We start from the raw sequence: 23,020 nt of genomic DNA, 5'->3' as shown, positions 1-23,020 counted from the left end.
AACTTAGTGAAAACATACAATTGCTCTTCCATAGGAGTCAAAACTAAGATAGACATATTTAGATGCTTTTACAATGCTGCTACATTCCACATTATTCTGTGATAAAAGGCTCTTAGGCTGGAGACCATGGGGTCCAATAATGTTCTACAAGCCCCAGCATCACTTCTAATCCACTCTTGTCCACTACAGTTCTCAAAGCACCTTGGTTTTGCCCAAAATAGTCATTTGTTTCCCAGATAGAAATGTAACTAAACATAAGAACTCTGTCTCAGGCACCTATTGGAAACACCACAAAATATCAGGTGAAGAACTCATTAAAGAATTGAATATTGAAGTCTTAAGGAGATGAACTCACACTGCCATCTATAATAGACTGGCCACATGGAGGGAAGCTTAAATTCTCCACACTGCATAATAAAAACTATGTGTGGAGTCTAAAGAAGTTGGGATAATGGCTTTACAGGGTTGCTATATTCTACCAAGAAAACAATAGTATAAAAAGGGGAAGAAACAAGTTCTATATCACTCCACATATTGTGAAAAAGAATTTGCCAAATGTTCATATAATGGCAAGAGAACCACTTCATTTGTGACACCAAGAAGCTCTGTAAAAAGGAGACATTTACAGTTTGTCTGCATTACACAAAACCTTGTGTCCAGACATACAGGAGCCAGAGCAGGAAAGTGAAGGTTCACAGGGTATCTGTGTTTGTACATGTATACTTACCTACTGATAAAGATGAGGATGTGGAGAAGATGATACTATATATAGCTTCTGGACCAAGGTTCATGGGTGACAGTAGGGACATTTAAAGGTCTGGCCAGTAATGGAGTCATTGCTCTACTTTGTACCTCATTAATGGTTGAAAGCTTAAACAGTGTTAGAAGAGTTACATACACAGAGAAAAGCTAAAGTCAGGCTTAACCTCATCTTAGTAAACAGTAGACACAGAGGGCAAGCTACATCATCAATAAGCTAACACTGTCTATCACGACATATTAATGGCCCCTCTTGTACCTTCATGATATATCAGTGCCTCCTTTTGGACCTCTGCCATATGTTAATGCCTCCTCCTGCACTTTCCGTTTTTTACCTTATTATATTATTCATTCTCTAAATATTTTAGGGCAGCAGAAATGGTTAATATAAGTAGTTAGCTCAAAATTCTTTGCAAGATCAATGTCTGGAGGTCAGCTGAGGTCCTCTGTCTCAATGGTTCTAAACTCAACCTCAATTTAAATAATTGCAATTCAGTGAGCCTAGCTCATTGCTCTTAGCCTGCTCTTTCCAAACTCACAGTCACTGTCATTTGATCACCTTTCAACACAGATGGTCAACAGTGTGCAGACATTTATAGAACAATATACAGAAACTGTCAAACCAAAGAAATTTTGAATTTTATTTTAAATTATGTTTATATGCAGCTATTGTGTGAGAGAATGTGCACATGAGTGCAGATCCTCACAGAGGCCAGAAGAGAGAGTAGGGTGATGTGGAGCTGGAGTCAGAGGTGGTTGTGAGCAACTTGATATGGGTACTAGGAGCTGAACTCAGGTCTTCTGAAAGAGCAATTCCTGCTCGTAATACTAAATTGTTTCCCCAGTCCCCCAAACAATGAAATCTTTGATTGTCTTAAATCTCAAGGCCTTAGGCAGTACACAAGTTATGATAAAGAAAAGTGAGAATATTAAAGAAACTACACACATCATAATCATTGAAACACAGGAAAGCTAGCTCCTTTCTACAAGAGTTTCCTATGTCAGTCATGAGTCTTACACAGATTAAGTTAGTACCAGTACTGCTGTTTGAAGGATTGATTGCTTATAGATTCTAAAAATGGTGTACAATACACAATACACAAGTATACAGTCAATATTCTTAATGTTAATATAAAATTTCAAGGGGACTCCCAAATTATCCACAGATGCTATAACTATATGCCTTTATAACTGTTACTAGGAGTTAATTGCCAGCACAGAAACACAAGAGGAACTTTTGTGATTGTATTCTAAATGAATAAATTTTCATTCATTGTTCACTAATTGTGCAGAACTAAGTCATGGCCAAGTCATGCTTTTTTACTGGTAGGTAGAAAAGCAGTACAGGAGGAGCATTAGATGGCCTCTATAAGAACAATAAGTATGACTCAAGCATCTATACTGTGAGCATTTTCATTTTGTTACCCAAGCCTCTCTCAGTTAAAAGATAATATTCTTGTCTAGTAAATCTTAACAAGTATGTATGGCTGATATAAGTGAATATTTTTTGCTATATTTATAACATTTCTGTCATTAAATTGCTTCAGTTTATGAAATTGAACTCATCACTTAAGTTGTATGCCTCTAATACCATCAAAATCATTTTGCAGTGGACCCAGGTCAATTAATTGTATCTCTTTTTATTGAAATTTTGTCACATTTCTCTATTTTGTAGTGATGACCTGCCATGGTGCACGTGTGAAAGCCTGAAGACAACTTGTGGGAAGATGGTTCTCTCCTCCCTGTCAGTTCCAGGCATTGATACCAAGTTCTGAGGCTTAGCAGCAATGGCTGTACACTCTGAGCTGTCTCATAGGTCTCACCGTTACTCTCTAAAATACAAGAAAATTACTGATCATACACATGACTATGTCATGTTTCTTTAATGAGTTTGTCACTGAGATTTAAAGTTATCTAAAGCTGCAGGTCTCTTATGCCCCTGAACTGAATAGATTTCTTGTTTTGCGGATGTCAATACTCTACCTTCCTTCCTGACATTTAATGATGTTTTGCATGTTTTATGTGCATGGATAATGATTAGTTGTGTAACAACTCAAGGCTTCAATAAAACAATATCTATGCAAAAAAAAATAAAAAAAAATGGAAACTGTAGAAGAAAACAGCAAAATAATTGGACAACATGAGGAAGACTGGCAGTTCTAAAAATCTTGTGCAGTAATGAAAATTGATGTTATAAAAAATAAGTATCATTTCGTTTGTTAGGATTTGGGTTGCTTGACTATAAACCCTCTGCTTCTATGTCCTTGTCCTTAGGTCTCGTTTCATGGGTAGTAGGGAATCTGATAATTCACATAAGGCATTAGCAATACAGAAGTACGTGAATATAAGTAAACAAACCTAGGGTGTTCAACTTGGGACTCCATGTCAGGGATATTTTCATAGATCTAAGTTCCAACACTGGTTGATCCTATAATCAGAGTTGTATGCTATACCACCATGTCTTCGCTGAATGTCTACTTTCTAGTGTGGCACAAAGTGTTTGATACAATGGAATTCTTAAAAGTCAAAGAAAGAGAGAGAAGCAAGGAAAGAAAAGGGAAGAATAAAATCTCTGTCTTGAAGGAGTTCTGCCATCTGTATTCCTGCTGCTTGAGGCAATCGCAGGTGGCAGGAGGCAAGCGAGGCAAATCTTGTGACATTTAGACAAACTTGGCAGTGAGATGGCACCCAGGAGGGTGCTCAACATCACAGCTGTTCTCTGCTTTCTGTCTGAACGTAGAAAGGCGTTCCCATAAAGTTGTGCAAGAAGCATCTCAGGAGGAGTAAATCAAAACCACAGCAGAGAAGTTCCATGGGAGACTGCTCTGTGATGGGATTGGAGGAGATTCCTTCTGTAATTATCCCTAATTTATCAGTTTTTGATGCCAGTTCTTCCTGCTGGTTTTCCCTATGTGGCCAAGCAAAGCAAGTCAAAGAAGTACCAGAGAAGCTTCCGGTCCTTCTAGAAGGAGCAATTTGAAATTATTTAGCCTTTTGATATTCTGTTTTCCATCTTTTGTGTTATCTTCTTTTAAAGCCTCACAGACAAGGTGAAGGGGGAAATGAGAAAATATAAAGCTGCAAGCCATGAACCCAATCAATATGGCAACTCCATTCTAGGAAGGTTCATGATGGTTAATGTTAACTGCTAACTTGACAGAATCACCAAGAAGGAGGACCTCTGGGGGATGATCTTAATTAGGTGAGAAAACCCAGCCTAAATGGGAGCAGTAACCCTGCCTGGACTTGAGTCCTAGACAGAATAAAAGGAGAAAGTACCCTGAACACAGCATTCATTGCTCTGTTTATTGACTGGGGATGTAATGTGATCGATTGTTTCAAATTCCTGTGCCCTTGACTTCTCTGGTGTGACAGACTGTTCTTTATGCCAGAATCAGTCCTTTCTCCCTAAAGTTATGTTTGTCAGAGTCTTTCTTACAACAACAGGAAAAGAAACAAAGCCAGATTCCCTATGTGGGGTGGTGTGGAACCACTGTGCAACTTCTCTGCTTAGATGCCTTTTCCCCTGACCTTCATGAATCTTGCTCCTCTACATTCAGTTTTAATAACTGAATAATCTAATAACCCGTTCTGCTGACAACGGTGGCATATGACTGCAGTCATAGAAACCAAGAGGCTGAGGCAGAGAGGAAACAAGTTCCATGTCAGCCTGGGATCATTTTTAACCAGATTCTGTCTCAAATAAAAACAAACAAACAATACTAAACAAACAACAGACAAACAAACAAAAAAAATCTAACAGGAAGAAAAACAGCCTTTCTCTAAGTCATTTATCCTTCAAAGCCCCTGGGAGATAATATGCCTACATCCTTACTTAGAACATCCTGAAAAATTTACCACACATTCATTTGTTAATTTAGTAATCCAGCTCAGAAAATAAATGGAATGAGAGGAAATACTTCTTGTGTGTTATTATATACCTAGTACTAAAAGACTTTTTGAATGAATTACTGCATCATTTGGAAATAGTATATATTTTGATCTTCTTTTACCTTTTCAGCTTAGAAAAATACTTCAAAGTTGACCACCAGTGTATTTATTTTCTCTCAATATATCCTAATGAAAAAACGGTAGATTACATCCATACCATTTGAAAGTCGGCAATATGGCTGACAATATGCACAGAAGACATTACCTGCCCCAGTGGTGGACACTAGCTTGGGCTTGCTTCGAGCACCATCGCCTTTGGTGGTGTAAGCTGTGACTGTCAGGGAGTAGGACGTTTCAGGCTGTAGCCCAGAGATAATCATGTCCTGAAACGACACACACCAAGAACACTGATTTAAAACATGCCAGGGAGAGCCTGAAGAAAAGCAAGGTGGCTGATGTTCATTCCGCGCATGCCTGGACGTGCCCTGAAGCCATGCTAAGTGCTCAAGTTCCATGCCTTCAGCTCATGCTATGGAGATGGGCCTTGATGTTAACAGTGAGGCTGGGTATTTGCACATCCGCAGAAGCAGCTTTCAGGAGGAATAGTTCAGAAAGAAATCTGGAACCAGACTTTCTGAACCACTTGAATTTAAACTTTCTTAAATATTTAAATAAAAAATTACTGGTTTGTCAATCCAGGGCAGCTTACCTATTTACATTTCCCAACATAGTTAGAACCCCAAAGGGTTGGTGGAAGATAAGAGAGTTTTATCAGGAAAATTCCTGGAACTGTGTCTGGTTTATCACAGCACTCTGATACACTAGCCGTTACTTTGTGGGAGCATTTTTCCCACACTGATGCCCTGCAGTGGTAGCCAGACTGTTGGAGGGGCAGATATCAGCATAGTATTTCTGCCCTCAGGAAGTTGCTAGGTAAATGGTTGTTGACCTTTTAGACCTAAATATTCTTGAGGCCAAAGACTATTTTTAAGATATCAGGAAATGATTACTGGTTAACTAAACAGAGTGACAATAAAAGCCATCATATAATGATGAGAATATTTATGGATATTTAGTGAGTAGGCCATACAATTAAGAATGAGACTTGAGTTTATGAGATTAGTAATATTTACTAAATTAATTATTTCTGATAATTTATAAAAGGCCCAAATGACAATCTATCTGCAAATCCTTAGTTTTCTTTTATTAAGGGCCCAGAGCTATAATGGATCTAAGACTAGATGATCATTGAACTGTTTTTCTAAATTGGATGTTAAATGATTCTTCAGCTAGAGCTCTGGCTAGTGACTTATTCTGGTGTTTTCCTTAGATCTTTACACATTCCACACAAACATACAGAACATATACAAAGCAATTAACAAACTGCTTCACTTGTTATGGCAAAACTATGTTTTCAAGTTGACTATGAATACATTTAAGAAAGTATTCAATGTCTTCCCAAGTTAAAGGCAATGTGAATTGAGTGAGGAGTGATGGACTAGACCACATGAAATACAGTAGAAATTTTCCTAGCAAAGCAATTTACAGGTACCACAGAACATAACTGCTGAAACTGAGGCCAGATATGACAGCTTTGACAAGGTACTTTCTCAAAAGAATAAGAAATTCATCATTGTGGAAATTGAAACAATTCAAATATCATCCTGTTGAGTGCGTGAAAGTTTTATTCAGGCACATAGATGGACTTTGTAAGAAAAATATATTTTATCTTTAGGACCTTGAAATGCTTTCACCATCATCACAGAGGACACCCAGGCCAAGTAACTACCTGGGAGCAATATTATACATTAGGGTGGACACACTGAATATTCCAGAAATGATGATGGCATAGATGCTAACTTCCTGCAAGGTCTTCCAAGACTACTGCTGGATAGCAGACAACCTTGGCATATAGAAGAAGTAAATGGTCAAGTGTGTGCCAACTTTAATTCTACTATAAGGCCTTCATCCATAAAATTAGAGATGGCCAGATGTCTTTCTCTTTGCTCTGGTTGTTGTAGGATACAGTAAGTAGTATACACTGAAACAGAACAAGTCCTATGCACTATTTTAAACTTAGCTGCACATAACCCAACTATCACAATCAAGATATTACTTGGGCTACATTCCCTGTCTTTAAATAGAATGCACTTACATGGTGGTATTGGGCTACTCTGTGACACAGTGTGACCACTTCAAGTCATAGTTCCTCCTGTCCCTCATCACCACCCATCCTACCTGGAGTCTTGCCTCTTAAAAGTCTGTGTTCCTAAGGTTCTGTCCCAATACTGTCAGCCTCATTTTCTTCTAATGTTAGGAAATATTACATTTATTTTGGAACCTGAAATAATCATTTCTGACTATATCCCAAGTTAATGTGCAGCCCCAATTTGGCCCTCTGCTCCAAGCAGCAATGTAATATAGAATCTTCTGGTATCTCTTTGTGACTTTTTCAGTGTTATCCCACCTTAAGTTCAACTTGAAAAACTGGAAAATAATCTCCAAAGGGGACTCTCCCTTAATCTACATTTTAATGACTGTTAATACCTCTTTAAAATTTATGGACTACTTTTGATACCTCTTTAAAATTCATGGGCTACTTTTGACTTTATTTTCTTCTTTAAGGTCTTCATCAGCAAGTTTCTGTCAATTTTTGGTTTAAAATGCTGCTGCTTCTTAATTTCTGTTGTCTTAAATTGTGATCACTTCATGAGTTAATTAGAAATATAACTATTTGTTTTTCATATGTTCTGTCTTTTCATGCTCCAATTTACCCATTAAGTGACTGTTTTTTAAACAAAGTAGTGATCCATTCAGTGGGCCATGAAATCAATTTAATCAGCCAAGACCAGTTTTAAACAAAATAAGAAATGCAATGGACTTGAGCACAAGATGTTGAGTTCATTATAGATTTAAAGATAAATCTGATTTTATAAAACTTTTATTTCCTTCAGACACACATATGCACTGGCTCTTATCATATATGTGTCTCTTACTATGGGTCTTAGTCATATAAAATACTGCTTTGCACTAAATTTTATGATACCTGATACACTATTAATATTTTCCAAAAGCTCCGAAAAGAGTCTTGTGCTTCTGCAATAAACATTTATACATTAAGTCTCATGGTACCTTGTGGCTTTATTCGTCGGCATTTAAAACACTTTGACTTGTGTTAGGGCTACCTTTCCTGATAGACCACGAGGTTTTGAGGGTCAATGTTTACCGCATATTCATCTCTATATAGTTTGCATATAGTATAATAATGACTGTCAAAAGATTAATGAATGCTAATTCTATTCAGTCTAAAAGCAGGAAAATGCTCTTTGTAAACTCTATGTTATATTTATTTCAAATATTTTTTCAATATTTCTCCAGAACAAAGGAATGAAATACTCCTTAATCTTCTACTGACACCTCAGCTGTCATAGTTTATCTCTTTGCTCTTTTACCCAGTAATTTTATTACAAAAAGCTCTTATTTGTGTCCAATTAGCAAGTTCATTGACACAAGGCCAGAGGTCAGTCCCATTGACCTCCATGGCTGCACTTGCTGAGCATTGCTACAAACAGTGAACAGTTCTTCCTTAGTTCCAAATATAAACACATACTGTCACCAATGGTCATCTCTTAAGTTCTCAAGAATAATGGCATTCCTAGCAGTTACCTCTAAAATTATAGCCCTGTTAGCATTGCCATTCATTTCCAAGACTATACCTTTATTTAAGGCATTTCTTTGGCTGCATTTCATAACTGTTTCAGAATTGTGTACATATTACTAGTCTTCTTCCTAATTCCTCTAAGAATTTGGATGGTAGATTTCCTATCACATGATTATCTTACATAGAATAGGCCCTTTAAAAGTAACATAAGCTACTCATATACATTAAAGAGAATCCTCCTTCTGTGAGATTCTTTACTTCTTAACATGACACACTTACTGCCATTCAATTTTTTCTATATGTGACAAAATTTAGCCAAGTCTATGTAGAGTTAATCAGTGTCGGGCCTATACTATGTAACATAGTGACTATAAAACCCTAGTGTGGAAAGTATTAGTAACCTACATCAAACACCCGATATAACCCATCTGGAATAACTCCATTTAAAGCATGCTTCCTCTGACTGTATCATAAGGCAGAGTTAGTAGCAGAAATAAAAAAAAAAAACAAAAACAAAAAAAAACCATTATGAGCTCATGACCTTCCTTATGCAATCAATAGCACCATGCTCATTTCACAAAACCAGAAACAAATTGAAAAGTATGTGTTTCCCCAGGCCTACAAACAAATTGGATATATTTACTTTATTATCTGAATCGCAATCTATGTTGTCTAATTATTATTAATGTCTTTATATTTTCCTGTCTTAAATTTAACTGCCGTATATTGTACCAACAAAAACAACATGTCAACAACTTATTGGTACAAAGACAGAAAGTTAATGTAGCTCAATTAGGATAATTAATTACTGAAGATAGGCTGTGTGCAATCCTTGGTTCATTTGACTTGATCTAATAGAATCCATATGCCATGTCATAGTTGGAAGGCTTGAGAAATACTGTGTTAACTAATTAACTACCTAACACAGACCTTCAAAATCAATTGTCTGGTTTCAGATCTGTATTTCAAAAGCGTGTCTTAAAGCAAGATGATGCATCAGGTTCTATGGAAACTTTGACCTTTTGGGGGAGGGTATTATAAAAGAGTTCTTAGATTGTTAAAAAAAAGTACTATATACCAAAATTTGTTTCTGATATTTTCATTTTAACCAAATCTCTAGTCCATTTAGAAATTATCTAGAAAATGACCATGTACTTAAAGTTTTCAAATCAAAACAAAAGTTTTCTTTTATTTCAAAAAGAGATTTTTCAGGTTTAATAACAATTCACTTTTAAATTGCTACAATTTAATTAGTAAATTAAGGATATGTGTGTTTATGTGTACAAGTCCCTATGCATATGTATACATGCATATTCTGTATGTCATGTTTTACAGTTTCTACTTCTAGTAGCTAAATATTGATTTAAAATATCGAACTATGATGAAAATGTTTTAAACTTAATTCTTATGATTTTCCACAATAAAAATGTATTTTTAAATTCAAAAAAAAAAAAAAAAAGAAAAGTACACACATAGTTAAGACCAATTAAAAAGAGTCCATTAGTTCATGCAACCAAGCAAATGTGATAACAAATCATGAGTAAGTGAAAGACTGATGTTGAGAAAACACAAGCATATAAGGTCTGATTTTTTTTTTTTTTTTTGTCAAACAGTAAAAATTTACTCACATGTTCAGTAGTATCATCAATTTCCCACTGATTGAAGTTAAGAAAATTGGGGAAAGGGGACAAAATAAAAAGAAATGAAGAGAAACTTGTACCCTTATAAAGATGATGTTAGCCTCATTTAATTTAAAAGAGGAAAATGCATTCATTAAAACAACATATACAATAACATTCCAAAGAATAGGTGCATTATGGTGTAGACATTCTCATTTTAAGGGGATTAAGGTAAATATGTGCTATTGTTATTGATCAAACTAGCTTATATTTATTTTTATTAACTATATGGTTTACTAAAGAAGTCAATATAACACCTCAAATATCTAATGTTTCTGACCTCATACTATTCAATGCCATCAATTTTCACTTCTTTCATGGGTTATATAATTAATTTAAGTTACCATTTAAATTATTATCTTTTTTTTTACTCTGAAGTCATATGTTTCAATGAAGACATGAAAGAGGTAATTAAATTTCAGTAAAGAGTCAATGAACAAATGAGAAATGAAGAAGAAAAAAATTAGGAAAAAAATAATTAATAGACAAATGTCAAAATAAAGAAGAGAAAAATAAAAACTACATAAAAGTACAGGCAGAGAGAGATGCAGTTTTATAATATAACATAGCTAAAAACCAAAGAAGGTTATCAAAGCATGATCTTGATTTTGTTTTCTGGAATTTGAGATTTTAAAAATAGCAGCCATAATTTTTTTTATCATTACATCATGGGAACATTCTACTTTAAAAGCAGTATAATTTAAATAAAAATTTATAAAAATAAAGTTGACTTTTGATGGTCCTCTAATATTTGAAATTGTAGTTGTTAAAAACTACTTTCTGTGGTTAGGGAGATGGCTCAGTGGTTAAGAGTACTGACTACTCTTCTAGAGGACCCTGGTTCAATTCCCAGCACCCACAGGGCAGGTCAAATCTGTCTGTAACTCCAGTTCCTGGGGACCCAACACCCATGGCAAAACTCTAATGTACATGAAATAAAAATAAATAAATGAAAACTACTTTCTGGAGTTTATAATTATCTTTGTGAAAGTAAACATTTAATAACCTCTTTTCATCCTGTTTCTATAAAATTTCTTTACTATGCATCCATTTTTATTCACACAACAATGGGGTTTTCTGGAAAGTTGGGATTTAGGGACTGGAAGACACCCAACATACCAGTGACAACATACAAGTCTAAGGCAAAGTGGGCCCCATTGACAACTGTGTCCTTCCATGACACTCAAAGCCCTCACTAGCAAATGATTCAGTAGTTCTATGAACCAAACAATTGGGATTAGAAATGTGTGTGTATACATATACACATATACATACAATATGATTCCATAGTCATTAAAGTCTGTGCTGAAAGGCAAGATATGCTAGAAAAAGTCTGAAAGCACCACTAAATCTGCCTTTCTAACTTTCTTCTTTATCATATCTACATATTTTAATAGGACTATAATAATAAAGTACATATTTGTAATGAAAAGAGTTGACAAAAGCCCTTCCTAGTGTCAAAGGCATATTGTGTATTATATCAGCTACATTTGCAGAATTTGCTGCAAACCAGTAAGAGGTTTGAGCTACAGGAGTGAACCACAAATTTAGATCCTTTCAAGCCTTTTATTAGGGTGCTTCAAAACGGAGGCAAACATCAACGTTTTTGTGAGTTGACAACATAAAGACTTTTTAGGGTAAGTGCTTTCATTAGCACTGTAGGGATACATATTACCTCATATTTTTCAGAGATAAAAGAAAATAAAACTGGACAACTCATGTAAAAGTTTTCATTTGGTTTCTGATCTTTTCTACATTCACATATGATAATTTCATTTCAACTTTTAAAATTTCAGAAACTCCATCCTTTTTGCTGCTCAGTCACCATGTGCTCAATTGAATTATCCAGTATCTTAAATACACTATAGCCACAGTATACCATCAGTGTCAGTGCGGCAATGGCAAGCTAGGCCCTGGGCTATGTATCAGTTCCAACTGAACTCTTCCTCTCACTCTCAGGAAAATATCTAAGGTACAAGTGGATTAATTAAACATTCATGAGGGGGCTACCTCTAGGGTATAGGAAAAAATGAAAATATTAGGTGCTTCGCTTTAAACAACTGACTACAAAACCAGGTAGGGACACCACGATGGGAGACCACTTCCCTAAGGTCAACAAAACATCTCACATACACAATTACTCACTTTTAGTAATTTCTTGTGTTTGCATGGGCTGTGTATGCAACAGTATACACATGATTTTGTGGGTGCATATATGTGTGAGTGGGCATGCACACTTGTGTGATTATGAAGGCCAGAGGACCACCTGGGATATTATTCTCAGATACTGCCCACCTTGTTTTGAGATAGGGTTTCTAACTAGCCTTGACCTTATCAAGCAGGGTAGTTGGCCGGCCAGAACATGTATCTATTTCTGCTTTCCCAGCTTTGGGATTACAAGTATATGCTAACACACCTGGCTTTTTTAAAAATGTGGGTTCTGGAGATTAAACTTAGGTTCCAAAGATTAAACTTTGGAAATACTTTACTGACGGGGCCTTCTCCCCAGGTTCCTAGTAATTCTGTTAACGTGGTTCAGTAGAGGAGATTTTATTTATTCTCTTGGAAACCTTAATTCAATTCTTATCATCTATGTCATTATCTTCACCTTCTGGGACAGGAAACAATTATTCTCATAAAGTATGTGACCTGATGAAATACTAAATAAAATACTGAGTTCTGTCCCCTGAATAAAAATGTCTGTTCTCTAGTGAAAAAAAAAAAAATCATCCATTAAGAACTTAGATCAGCCCTGGTCCAAATAGTTTCAACACAGCAGAAGGAAGATCCTATCGACCAAACTGTAGCTTGGCATACTTTCTGTAGATTAAGTTAAACTCATCATTATTTTTTTGAAGTTAGAAATGTGAATTTCGACACAGATATAAAGAGCAGAATATCTATTTTTTAAGTGACTTTTAATCAAACATAAAAGCAGTTTATTGCAGTGTATTTTCAGTTGATAATACTTCTAATTAAAAAGGTAAACATACCACAATCGGTTTTAAAGTCTAGAATTTATGTGGGTTTTTTTTTAAAGAGTCAGAAACTTAACAAGTGGACCCAGGCTAGAAGAAATGTTATCCAATAAAACAGGCTCACCTGTGCATCAGCCAGCATGACGTCCTTCAGCATGGGTTGGCCCTTGGGCTCCCCGTTTTCCATTCTCACATAGTGCACCTGATATCCTCTTATCTGGCCATGCTGCTTATTGGGCACAGGTGAGCGCCACGAGACTTTAACAGCCGTGGCATTGACAGCCTCCACCTCGACTTTTCGAGGAGGACCACTGGGAACTGCAACAACATCATGGGTAAAAGACAATTACAGGCACTTGCCACCCAGCGAGAGTGCTTTCTTTACTTAAAAATGGGTAGACCCACTATGTTCCATTGCAGAACGCAAACATCTTCAACTAAGGAAAATGCTCAACCAATCTGCTCTACATTTTAAGAAAAGATCAAAAAACATGACCGATGCAAAAACCAAAATGGAAGAAAAAAAAAAGAGTATCAGAGAAATAGAAAAACATGTAAAAAAAATGTACAAAAGCCAAGGAAGATGCTTTGATGTCCAAAGCATTAAAGCACAAAGAAGTACTGCACTGAAATAATAACAAAAACAGATTGTTGATAGTTGTGTGTTTTTTAAATGTTTCATTTTTAATAGCAGAATAAAAAGATTCTTGACTATATGGATTCTTCTTTTTTTTCTCATATCAAAAGGCCGTTCCATACAAGAGATGCCAAAAATTGTAAGACAAAAGACAGTAAGAAGGTGGCAGTTTTGAAAGTTAATTCCACAATGAAAGAGAATTCAATAAAAATGCCAAGAAAAATATAGGAGACGTGAGATGGAGGTACAGAGAAAATCTGGATCATAGGACCATAGAGGAAAAGTGTCCTTTTAAAAGGCAGAAAATTGTTGCACTGAGATTGAAAAGAGAAAAAAGAAAAAAGCCCAGGATGTAGGAAAGGCAGGTCTTTGGCAAAAAACAGTTACATAATAGAAATGTTGGATCAAAAATGATGAGCAGAAAAAAAAAAGAGGATAACTGTTAGCCTATCAAAAGCAGACCCAGACTGTGTCAGAAGGTGCGAACTGACGGAGCGGAGGCAACATACCATCTTCATCGGTTCGAATCAACACGGACAAGCTCTCAGGGCCAGGGCCGACATCTGTGTGGGCAGTCACAGTGATCCGGTATTCAGTCCATTTTTCCAGCTGTTCCAAAAGGTATTTGGTAGTATCCGGAGGAATTCCCAAAACCTCATGAGGCTTGTAGTCTTCCCCATCGACTGCAGAGTACTTGAGGGAGTATTCAGTGATCATGCCATTCTGCTTTTCCACTGGTGGAGGTTGCCAACTTACCAAAATACTAGTGGAGCTTGGGCTGGTGCAACTAATATCTTGAGGAGGAGCTGATGGCTCTTATTTTGGTAGTGAGTTAAAGGAGGATTTGAGTGAAAGGACAGGAGTGGTTGGAAAAAAAAATGATAAAACAAAAGAAAAGGCAAAAATAAATAAACGAACCATAAGGGCAGAAAAACAAAAATAAACTTAAAATTTTTTAACATAAATTTATGTACCTTGGCTTAGTAACATGAGTAAACGAAAAATGAATCAATGATGAAAATAACTGTTAAATAATGAATGGGGGAAATGAGTGACGATGAGACCTGGTGATAACAGGGCCTCAAATCAAATTACCTACCTGCTATTTAAATTCTTCTAAACCAACTCCTTGGAATCTCCCATCCTCACTCTCCTGACTATCCAGCACCCCCCAAATCTCAACAACTCATTCCATTTTTATAAACATGAGATTCTAGAAATGCCATTTCCTTCTGCCATTCTATGTATTGTTCCTCTCCACATTCTAGAATAAGGACGATTCATACCCAATACTCATTTGTGGAGGGATCCTGAAGTACACAAGGGGACAGTAACTGATAGGTGCCCTCCTACTGCACTCAGTTAAGAAAAAAAGAAAACAGAAAAACTCAACAAACAGAAAAGGGTCCACCTATCTAAAAACTCTAAGTCAGCCTGACCAGTTTGAATGAAAAGTGTTAATCTAATATTGATTGTAGCCCAAATAAAATGAGCATGCAGAATCATTAAAGGATGAGAATGCACAGGCCAAGATTTACCTACCGAGGGCAATGTCAGGCTTGTTGATTCTGACTGTACTTACCCTATGTCAGCTTTCAGCTTTTTTATTATAACTCTTCTTGTGACACCATTGCTAGTAAAGAATTAGATCCCACCAGCAAATTTTGGTAAAATTGGTAATAATCAGCTATCCCGTACGAAAGATCAATAATACAGCAACTAAAAATACCTAGTTAACCCCCCAAAAGAATCATTTAGAAGTTACACGATTTATACTTGGTAGTTTCCTTTTTGTATAATATAATTCATGTAATCTAGATTTACATAACAATTAAAAAGCACACACTTTTACGGTCCATTCTAAAATAAGCTGGCCATCTTCTAAGCAATTATTTCCCATCAAATTACCCCAATACATCGCTATGTTAGGAAATACAAACAAAATACTACACACAAAAATCCCAGACAATAGCTGCAAAACTATTCAAGATGAATTGAAAGGATGTCTAATTGTCAATACTTATTAAAGAGCAAATGATGGTATTATGAGCCATCAAAAACAGTCTTTTAGATAATATTTATGGAAAACAACGTGTTCTGGGCATGGTGAAGCTCTATTCTAGCAAACTCAGCTGTGCTGCGGCACGGAGGCTCAAAGAGACAGTGAAGTTAAAGGAACAAAACGCCCTTCAGGGAGCAGATGTGCCGGTGATTATTCCATTATTCTCAGATTTATCTCAATAGAAATTTTCTGTGAATATTCCCAAAGTCTACATGGATACTCACAGAGTAAGAAACCAGTTATATGCACTGAGCTTTCCTCCTGATGAGGAACAAATACATGATAATTATTTGTTTTTAAAGGAAATTGTTTTGTCTTTTGCCACTCTGTACTCTGATGTGCTCTTGCCTGATTTCTCTGCAGTGTTATAAACCAGATTTTTTCCCCCCCATACAGCCATATCATTTACTGGATGAGGGCAGATCTAACTACTGCACCCATTTCCCAATTATGGAGGTCGACTAGCTTCTCTGAAAGTTTCTACTTAGGACATGGAAAGCAGGGTCTATTATTTTGGTCATGTTTAAAAGCAGCTTAAGTCCTGTGTGTGTCGTGTCTCCAAAGCAGGGTGTTTACTGCCACAGAGATAATGGTTGAGGACTCAGCACATTAGCAGATTTGTTTGTAGGTTAAAAAAAAATTGTCAGAAACATCTCCTAGTGAGAAATGGGCAAGAGGGAAGCAAAGAGAGACACCTACTTGATTGCATGGTTCTAGCTGATATTTCAGCTGTAGAAGCACCCAGGCCTTGAGGAGAGCGTGCAGACAGACGGAAGTAGTATAGGCTGTTTGGTTTCAGCCCTTGCAGCCTGTAAGATGTGCCTGGCTCAATGGTGATTCGCTGCTGCAAGTAACAAGAAGAGTTGGTCATTTTCCTGGGAGCCAGTACAAATATGGCTTGATCAATGTTTGTAACATTAGACTTCTAGCATAACTGTAATGCCATCAAAATGTAGCAAAAAGAATCAATGCTATCCAGGAGTACATTGGGAATTATATCACAAAGATACTATAGTTTTAAAGGTATATTTCTACAAAAGGTGGCTGAAATAGGGATGCCAGTGTTGGTCTTTCCAATGCTGACAACAATCCGGCCTCACAAAATAAGAGTCAAGGAGAGTGAAGGCCAGATGCACTCTAGCCTGAAGATGTATGAGGCACTGTGACCACAAAAATCAAAAACATCAGCCAATCTTGATTGTGGAGGATGGTGGACACACAAAATTATATTAATTCATATACCCAGGTTTTCCTCCAGACTGTCTATAATCCAAATGGGGGCAAATATCATATGACTAAAATTAGCAATATTTCACAAGAGGTTGTTATAAACGAGACGTGAGGGACTGGGGACATAGCTCAGTTAGTAGAGGGCAGTATATATAATGTGCAGAAGGCCCTGTTTGGATTTCCTACCATAAATTAAAAAAAAAAAGTAAAAACAAAAGCAGAAACAGATGTGGTGATCCATCCATTCTTGCAGTCCCACCACTGGAATGCAGAGGCAGGAAGATCAGGAGTTCAAGGTCATTTTCAGTTACTTATTAAGTTTGAGGCCAACCTATTTTTAGAACAAACAAGCAAACATACAAACAAAACAAACTAAAAACTGGAAAGAGATCTGAAATTTCTGGTAGTAGTAAAATTACTTGTGACATTTCTAAAAACTTCTAAGAAATAAGACTATTACTGTTGGTTTCTTCAAAACAAGTTGAAAACTTTTTTGTGGTTATATGGCCTACAGCAAGAAAAAAAATATAAACTTCTCTATACCCATTAATATTATAGGGGACTTTCAAACTAAAATTCTTATTTATCAAAGCTGGGGTTCAAATTTACCTTTGCATTTTAGCAAAAGCATATCTGTGCATGGGTATCCAATCTTAGGTAGAGCATCAGGCCAGAGTAAATATTAAAATATAAACAAATATATAATTGAATAACAACCTTAAGGCTTTTTTCATAACCAACTAGTGCTAGCTGTTCATACAAAAGAATTCAGACAAAGGTAATTAAAATATAAATGTGTAGAAAACATTTCTATTGTGCTCTGGCTTTTAAATATAAGGGCACTTAGAAACTTCAGATTCCCCAAAAAGGAAATAGAATTCTAGCACCTAAACAATTGTAAAGCATAGTAGTACATGGAGAGCTAGTGCCCTCACTAATCCCAAAGGACTGTCACATGCCTCAACTCACCATATGAAGGGAAGAGTAAAAGAATGAATGACCTTTATTTTGTGTTGACGAGGACATAAAATTATATAAAATTGACTTACTGTATATTCCTCGGGAACAACAGCTTAGGTTTTTAAGTTGTAATATGAATAGACATGATTACTTTTCTATACTTATTGGCTTTGCTATCTGTGCTAGTTAGTTTTTTTTTTTTTGTTGTTGTTTTTGTTTCTGTTTTGTGTTGTTTAACTTGAAAAAAGCTAGGGTCACCTGGGAAGAGGGAACTGCAATTGAGGAAATGTCTCCATCACACTGGCCTGTAGACAAGTCTCTGGGACATTTTCTAGATGAATCATCAATGAAGGAGGACCCAGCCCACCGTAGGCAATAACACCCCTTGCATGGGATCCTGGGCTGCATGAGAAAGCAAGATGAGCAAGCATGGAGAGCAGGCCAGTGAGGAGCATTCTTCAATGACTTATTCTTCAGTTCCTGCCTTTATGCTCCTGTTGGAGTATCAGCCCTGGTTTTTCTCAGTGATATACTGTGGTCAAGATATGTACCCCAAGTAAATCCTTATCTCCAGACTTAAATAATACAGCAGTTGGTACTGAGAGTGTGATATTGCTGGGATGTATCTAACAAATGCGTAGAGGCATTTAGAAGTTTGGGTTGGAAAAGCCATTAAGTGCTCAGAGCTTACTGAGCTGTTCTGGGAGAAATTGAAAGATAATGAGAACAAAGCAGAAAGTGGAGGACTGACTTGTAAACTGTTAGAAGGAAATCTGAGAGTTCCTTAAGAATCTTAGAGCTCTGCTTGTTAATGGTAAGTATGCATGATAATGAGTTTTATTTCTCTTTTGATTTCTATACCTTTAACAATCCATTATTTTACTTGTACAACATATTAAATTGTATGTATAGTCATATTCATATCAAATAATATTTAGCATGATAGTAAACGTTTGTTTTGGGCATCTTTCTCTTGAACCAGTCTGAACAGTCTGAACAAATCCATCTCCTTGATAATTTTTAGAAGCATACGGCTCTCAATCAGTCATGTGTTTACATAATGTCCTAAATAAATACTATGAGCTATTGCAGAAGAAAAATGAAAGTGTACCTCCACTTCATGGATTTTCTGTCCCCCTATGACCTGATGCTTGTATAGTATGAAACTTGGGCGGGGGTGGGGGCTGGATCAAAAACATTTCACTTGGAACAATAGTTTTTATTGCCCCCACCCTCAAAATCTCCAAATACCCATTTGGGTTTTTGGTCAAATTTTTCTTTTCATGAGTAAATCTTTTCCACAAAGAAGAAAAGATTTTTAAGTCTTACCTCTTCTCCTTGCTCCCCATCTCTGTAGACCAGTTCATAGCTGGCAATGGTATCTGAACGTGGAGGTGTCCAAGACAGCAAAATACTTGTTTCAGATTCAGGTTCAGCTTTGAAGTTTAGTGGCTGCCCTGGTACTAGAAACAGGGAGACAAAGGACTGAGCTCACCATCACCAGCAAAATTCAGAAACTCTTCTGGTTAAGTACATGTTACACATAAAAAAGAGAGAAGCCTTTATATCCTCAGAGATGGCCTCCTTGTACAAAGCTCATTTATACTCAAGAGGATCAGACTAGAATGATGAGTATTTTCCCAGTCCTTGAGTAGTTTAATATGCACACAATATGAAGTAGAATTAATAGGCTCATTATACGTACATCTCAGAAATCAATTGGAAATTCAGCAAAATTATGTATTTCAAATGACATTGTAAAATATGATATGATGCATGTAATATACACATATAATCCCTAGCTACAGTCTATATATTTGTTCTTATACACAGAGATAAGTGAAGTTCTCTTTCCTCATCAAGGAAATTTCTCTCTGCAACAGATGCAGACCATTACAGAAACCCAGAATAGATCAAAATGCAGAGTTGTGGAGCACAGTCCCAAGTGATTCATCTACAACACAACTCCTTCACTTAAAGCTCATGGATCATTGTGGAGGAGGGGCCAGAAAGACTGTAAAACCCAGAGGAACAGGGAGTTAGCTATGAGACTTTCTCTCCTAGAAATGTCAGAAGTTACACCCATGAAGTCTCACTAATATGGCTGCCTAAACACAACCTGAACAAGGAGGATACCAATAAACATGCTAATGTGGAAGGGGCAAAGCTCAGGTGGCCCCAACCCTACACAAAGAACTACAAGCAAGAAAAAATAGTCTTCCTCAGGAAAGAGCATACCAACTGGTTATCCAATGCCAAGTGGTCAGCCCTGAAATCAATCATATACATCAAGTAACATTCTACTGATTAATCAGGTTGCATTTATATATTTAGGAATACACACACACACACACACACACACACAGAGAGAGAGAGAGAGAGAGAGAGAGAGAGAGAGAGAGAGAGAGAGAGAGATACACATAACAACAAAGAAAGGCAATGAATTTGAAAGAGAAAAGTGGGAGGTACGTGGAGGATTTGCAGAGAGGAAAGGGAAGGGATAAATGATGCAATTATATTATAATCTAAAAAACTAAAAAGAAATATGTTTAAAATATGCATAAGAGCCCAGCGGTGGTGGCGCATGTCTTTAATCCTAGTGCTCAGAAGGCAGAGCCAGGCGGATCTCTGTGAGTTTGAGATCAGTTGGTCTACAGAGCGAGAGCCAGGACAGGCACCAAAACTACACAGAGAAACCCTGTTTTGAAAAACTATATATATATATAGTTTTTCTCATATATATATATGAAAGCCTAAACCTAAGAAGTGCTAGTTATATAAAATTTGTCAATATTTACAACTGAGTAAAAAAAAAAAATAAAAATCTCTAGCACTTCATATAACATTCAGTATTATTTCCAATTGTGGTGGTTTGGGTGAAAATGGCCCCCATATGCTCATAGGAAGTGGCATTATTGGTAAGGATTAGGACTGTGGCCTTGTTGGCATAGGTGTGGCCTTGTTGGAAGAAGTGTTTCAATGGGGTGGCTTTGAGGTCTCAGAAGCTCAAGCCAGGCCAAGTGGCTCTGTCTCTTTCTGATGCCTACCCATCTGGATGTAGAACTCTCAAGCTCCTTCCCCAGCACTACGTCTGCCTGCATACCACCATGCTTCCTTCCAGGATGACAATGGACTAAACATCCAAATTGTAAGCCAGACCCAACAAAATGTTTTCCTTTGTAGGAGTTGCCATGGTTATAGTGTCTCCTCACAGCAACAAAACCCTAGCTAAGACACATAATTATGTTTATGAAATTCCACCGTGCCTCCTTAACAGTCTCCAGGCAATAATAATACCTCAAAATTGTACTTTAACTAGTTACATAAATTTAGAAAAGAGTTAGAAAAAAAGTAAAACAAAACTCTATTAAGTATAAATAACTACTTGTAACTCCTAGATTAAGTTATTTAAAGCATTAAAGTCTAATGATTAGATTGAATGCCAGCATAATATCATCCCTAGTGGCTTAGTCCTAAACTACACACAAATTAGTGAGATTCTAAGATATACTTATCAACACATTATGGTAACAAAAGTCAACTACCGTTACCTCATGTCAATCATTCAGTCTATCTATCTGATAATTTGAAAGAGTCACACATGAGATGTAATAAATAATAAGAACTTTAGCAGCTTAAAATACTTTACTCAATAAAGAATAATAATCCAGACTACCTTATTAGCACATTAGCTGTGCTCAAGCTGCGATGCACAAGACTGAGGCATACAAGGCTGAGGTACACAAGGCTGAGGTACACAAGGCTGAGGTACACAGGGCTGAGGTACACAGGGCTGAGGTACACAGGGCTGAGGCACACAGGGCTGAGGTACACAGGGCTGAGGTACACAGGGCTGAGGTACACAAGGCTGAGGTACACAAGGCTGAGGTACACAAGCCAAGCCTGAGGTACACAAGCCTGAGGTACACAAGCCTGAGGTACACAAGCCTGAGGTATACAGGGTTCCACTCGCACATCTAGCAGTCTGCTTTGGCCACTGTCTGCTCTGACTGTTGGTGCCCGTGCCTTGCTACTTGTTCAGTAATTTAACCATTACCCTTGATATTAGGAAATGTTGCGATACAGTGTGACTGAATTTTTCTATATTTTCCCATACTCACATGAGAAATGAAGTATATTTTATAAAAGCTAACAACAACAAAAAATAAAATAAGGATACGGATAGGGCACAGCAGGGGGAAAGGAGCTTCTAAAGTATTTTTCTGGCAACTTGAGAATACACATTCTCAAACACACACAAAATAACATGATTCGTAGGTGATATATGATATAACTTACAAATAATGTTTGAGATATAATTTTCACAGGAAAAGAGGTCTTTGGAGATACAGAATATATTGTTTTTCTTTACAACCATCTTTCTACAACTTGATTAACTGAACAAGAAAACCTCACCCTTCTTCCTAAAGGGATTCAAGTTCTGTTTCTAGGAGCCGTAACCATCAACACGAGTGCTCTGCCTGGGTGTCTGTGCATGCTGTGAAAGGATGTCTTACTCATGTTTGCACATATGCCCAGGGCCACTAACATTCCTTGTCTGCCCCTCTCTCCCCATTCCCCTACCCCAAAGCATGGTGCCTGTACCTTGAGGTTCTCAGTAATGTGATGCCTTTGGGAACTGCTTTCTGAACAGGTTATCATTGCTTCCCAGCACCTGCCCAGTGAGTGACCTCACACAATCATTCAGCTTGAAAGACCAAGACAGAGGAACATAAAAGATCAAGAGGCAAGGCAAGGGGCTGAGGAAGCAATAAAAGCATATGGTGACTGGCAAATGGCAAATCTTTTATCTAACAGGTAAAAAGTCAAAAGCCTGGCTCATGCTGCAGTGGTTGCAGAGAGCCCTTGGGCAGGTGGGATAATTAGGACAAGGTTCCAATATCTAGAAGATGAAATGGTTTTTTTGGTGTGATGTACCCACACGTAAATACGTAACAGTTACTAACTCTTCTATATTTATATTGCTTATTTCTTCCCCTTATTTCCCATAAATCTGTGAAATAACAAAGTCTGTGTTAATGTGTGACTCAAGCCAAAGACAGGGACACTTCCAAAGGAGCTCAGGGACAGTCACTAGGTAGAGGTTTGCTCCTTGCCTACGGCTAGTAAGTTGACACTGACTGAAACCATCTTAGAAACCTA

At 36.9% G+C, this 23,020-nt stretch overlaps 1 protein-coding gene across 48 annotated transcripts in view; it reads right to left on the bottom strand.

Moving 5' to 3' along the window:
* The window catches only part of Ptprd (protein tyrosine phosphatase receptor type D), a 2,293,154-nt gene that overhangs the window by 157,732 nt on the left and 2,112,402 nt on the right, over window positions 1-23,020 (bottom strand). For 23 of the 48 annotated variants that reach the window (XM_052717072.1, XM_052717069.1, XM_052717068.1 and 20 more), the window contains 6 exons: window positions 19,187-19,320; window positions 16,367-16,511; window positions 14,115-14,420; window positions 13,093-13,286; window positions 9,940-9,966; window positions 4,916-5,033 (listed from right to left, as the gene is read on the bottom strand). In XM_052717072.1, coding sequence (XP_052573032.1) covers window positions 4,916-5,033; window positions 9,940-9,966; window positions 13,093-13,286; window positions 14,115-14,420; window positions 16,367-16,511; window positions 19,187-19,320 — 924 coding nt within the window. The remainder of the gene's footprint in view (window positions 1-4,915; window positions 5,034-9,939; window positions 9,967-13,092; window positions 13,287-14,114; window positions 14,421-16,366; window positions 16,512-19,186; window positions 19,321-23,020) is intronic. The other 25 variants (XM_052717105.1, XM_052717111.1, XM_052717106.1 and 22 more) reach the window with 4 other exon arrangements.

Source organism: Peromyscus californicus, unplaced genomic scaffold, assembly GCF_007827085.1.
Source record: "Peromyscus californicus insignis strain IS unplaced genomic scaffold, ASM782708v3 Scaffold_5__1_contigs__length_169319896, whole genome shotgun sequence".
NCBI lineage: Eukaryota > Metazoa > Chordata > Mammalia > Rodentia > Cricetidae > Peromyscus > Peromyscus californicus.
This window is presented reverse-complemented; position numbering and strand designations above follow the sequence as displayed.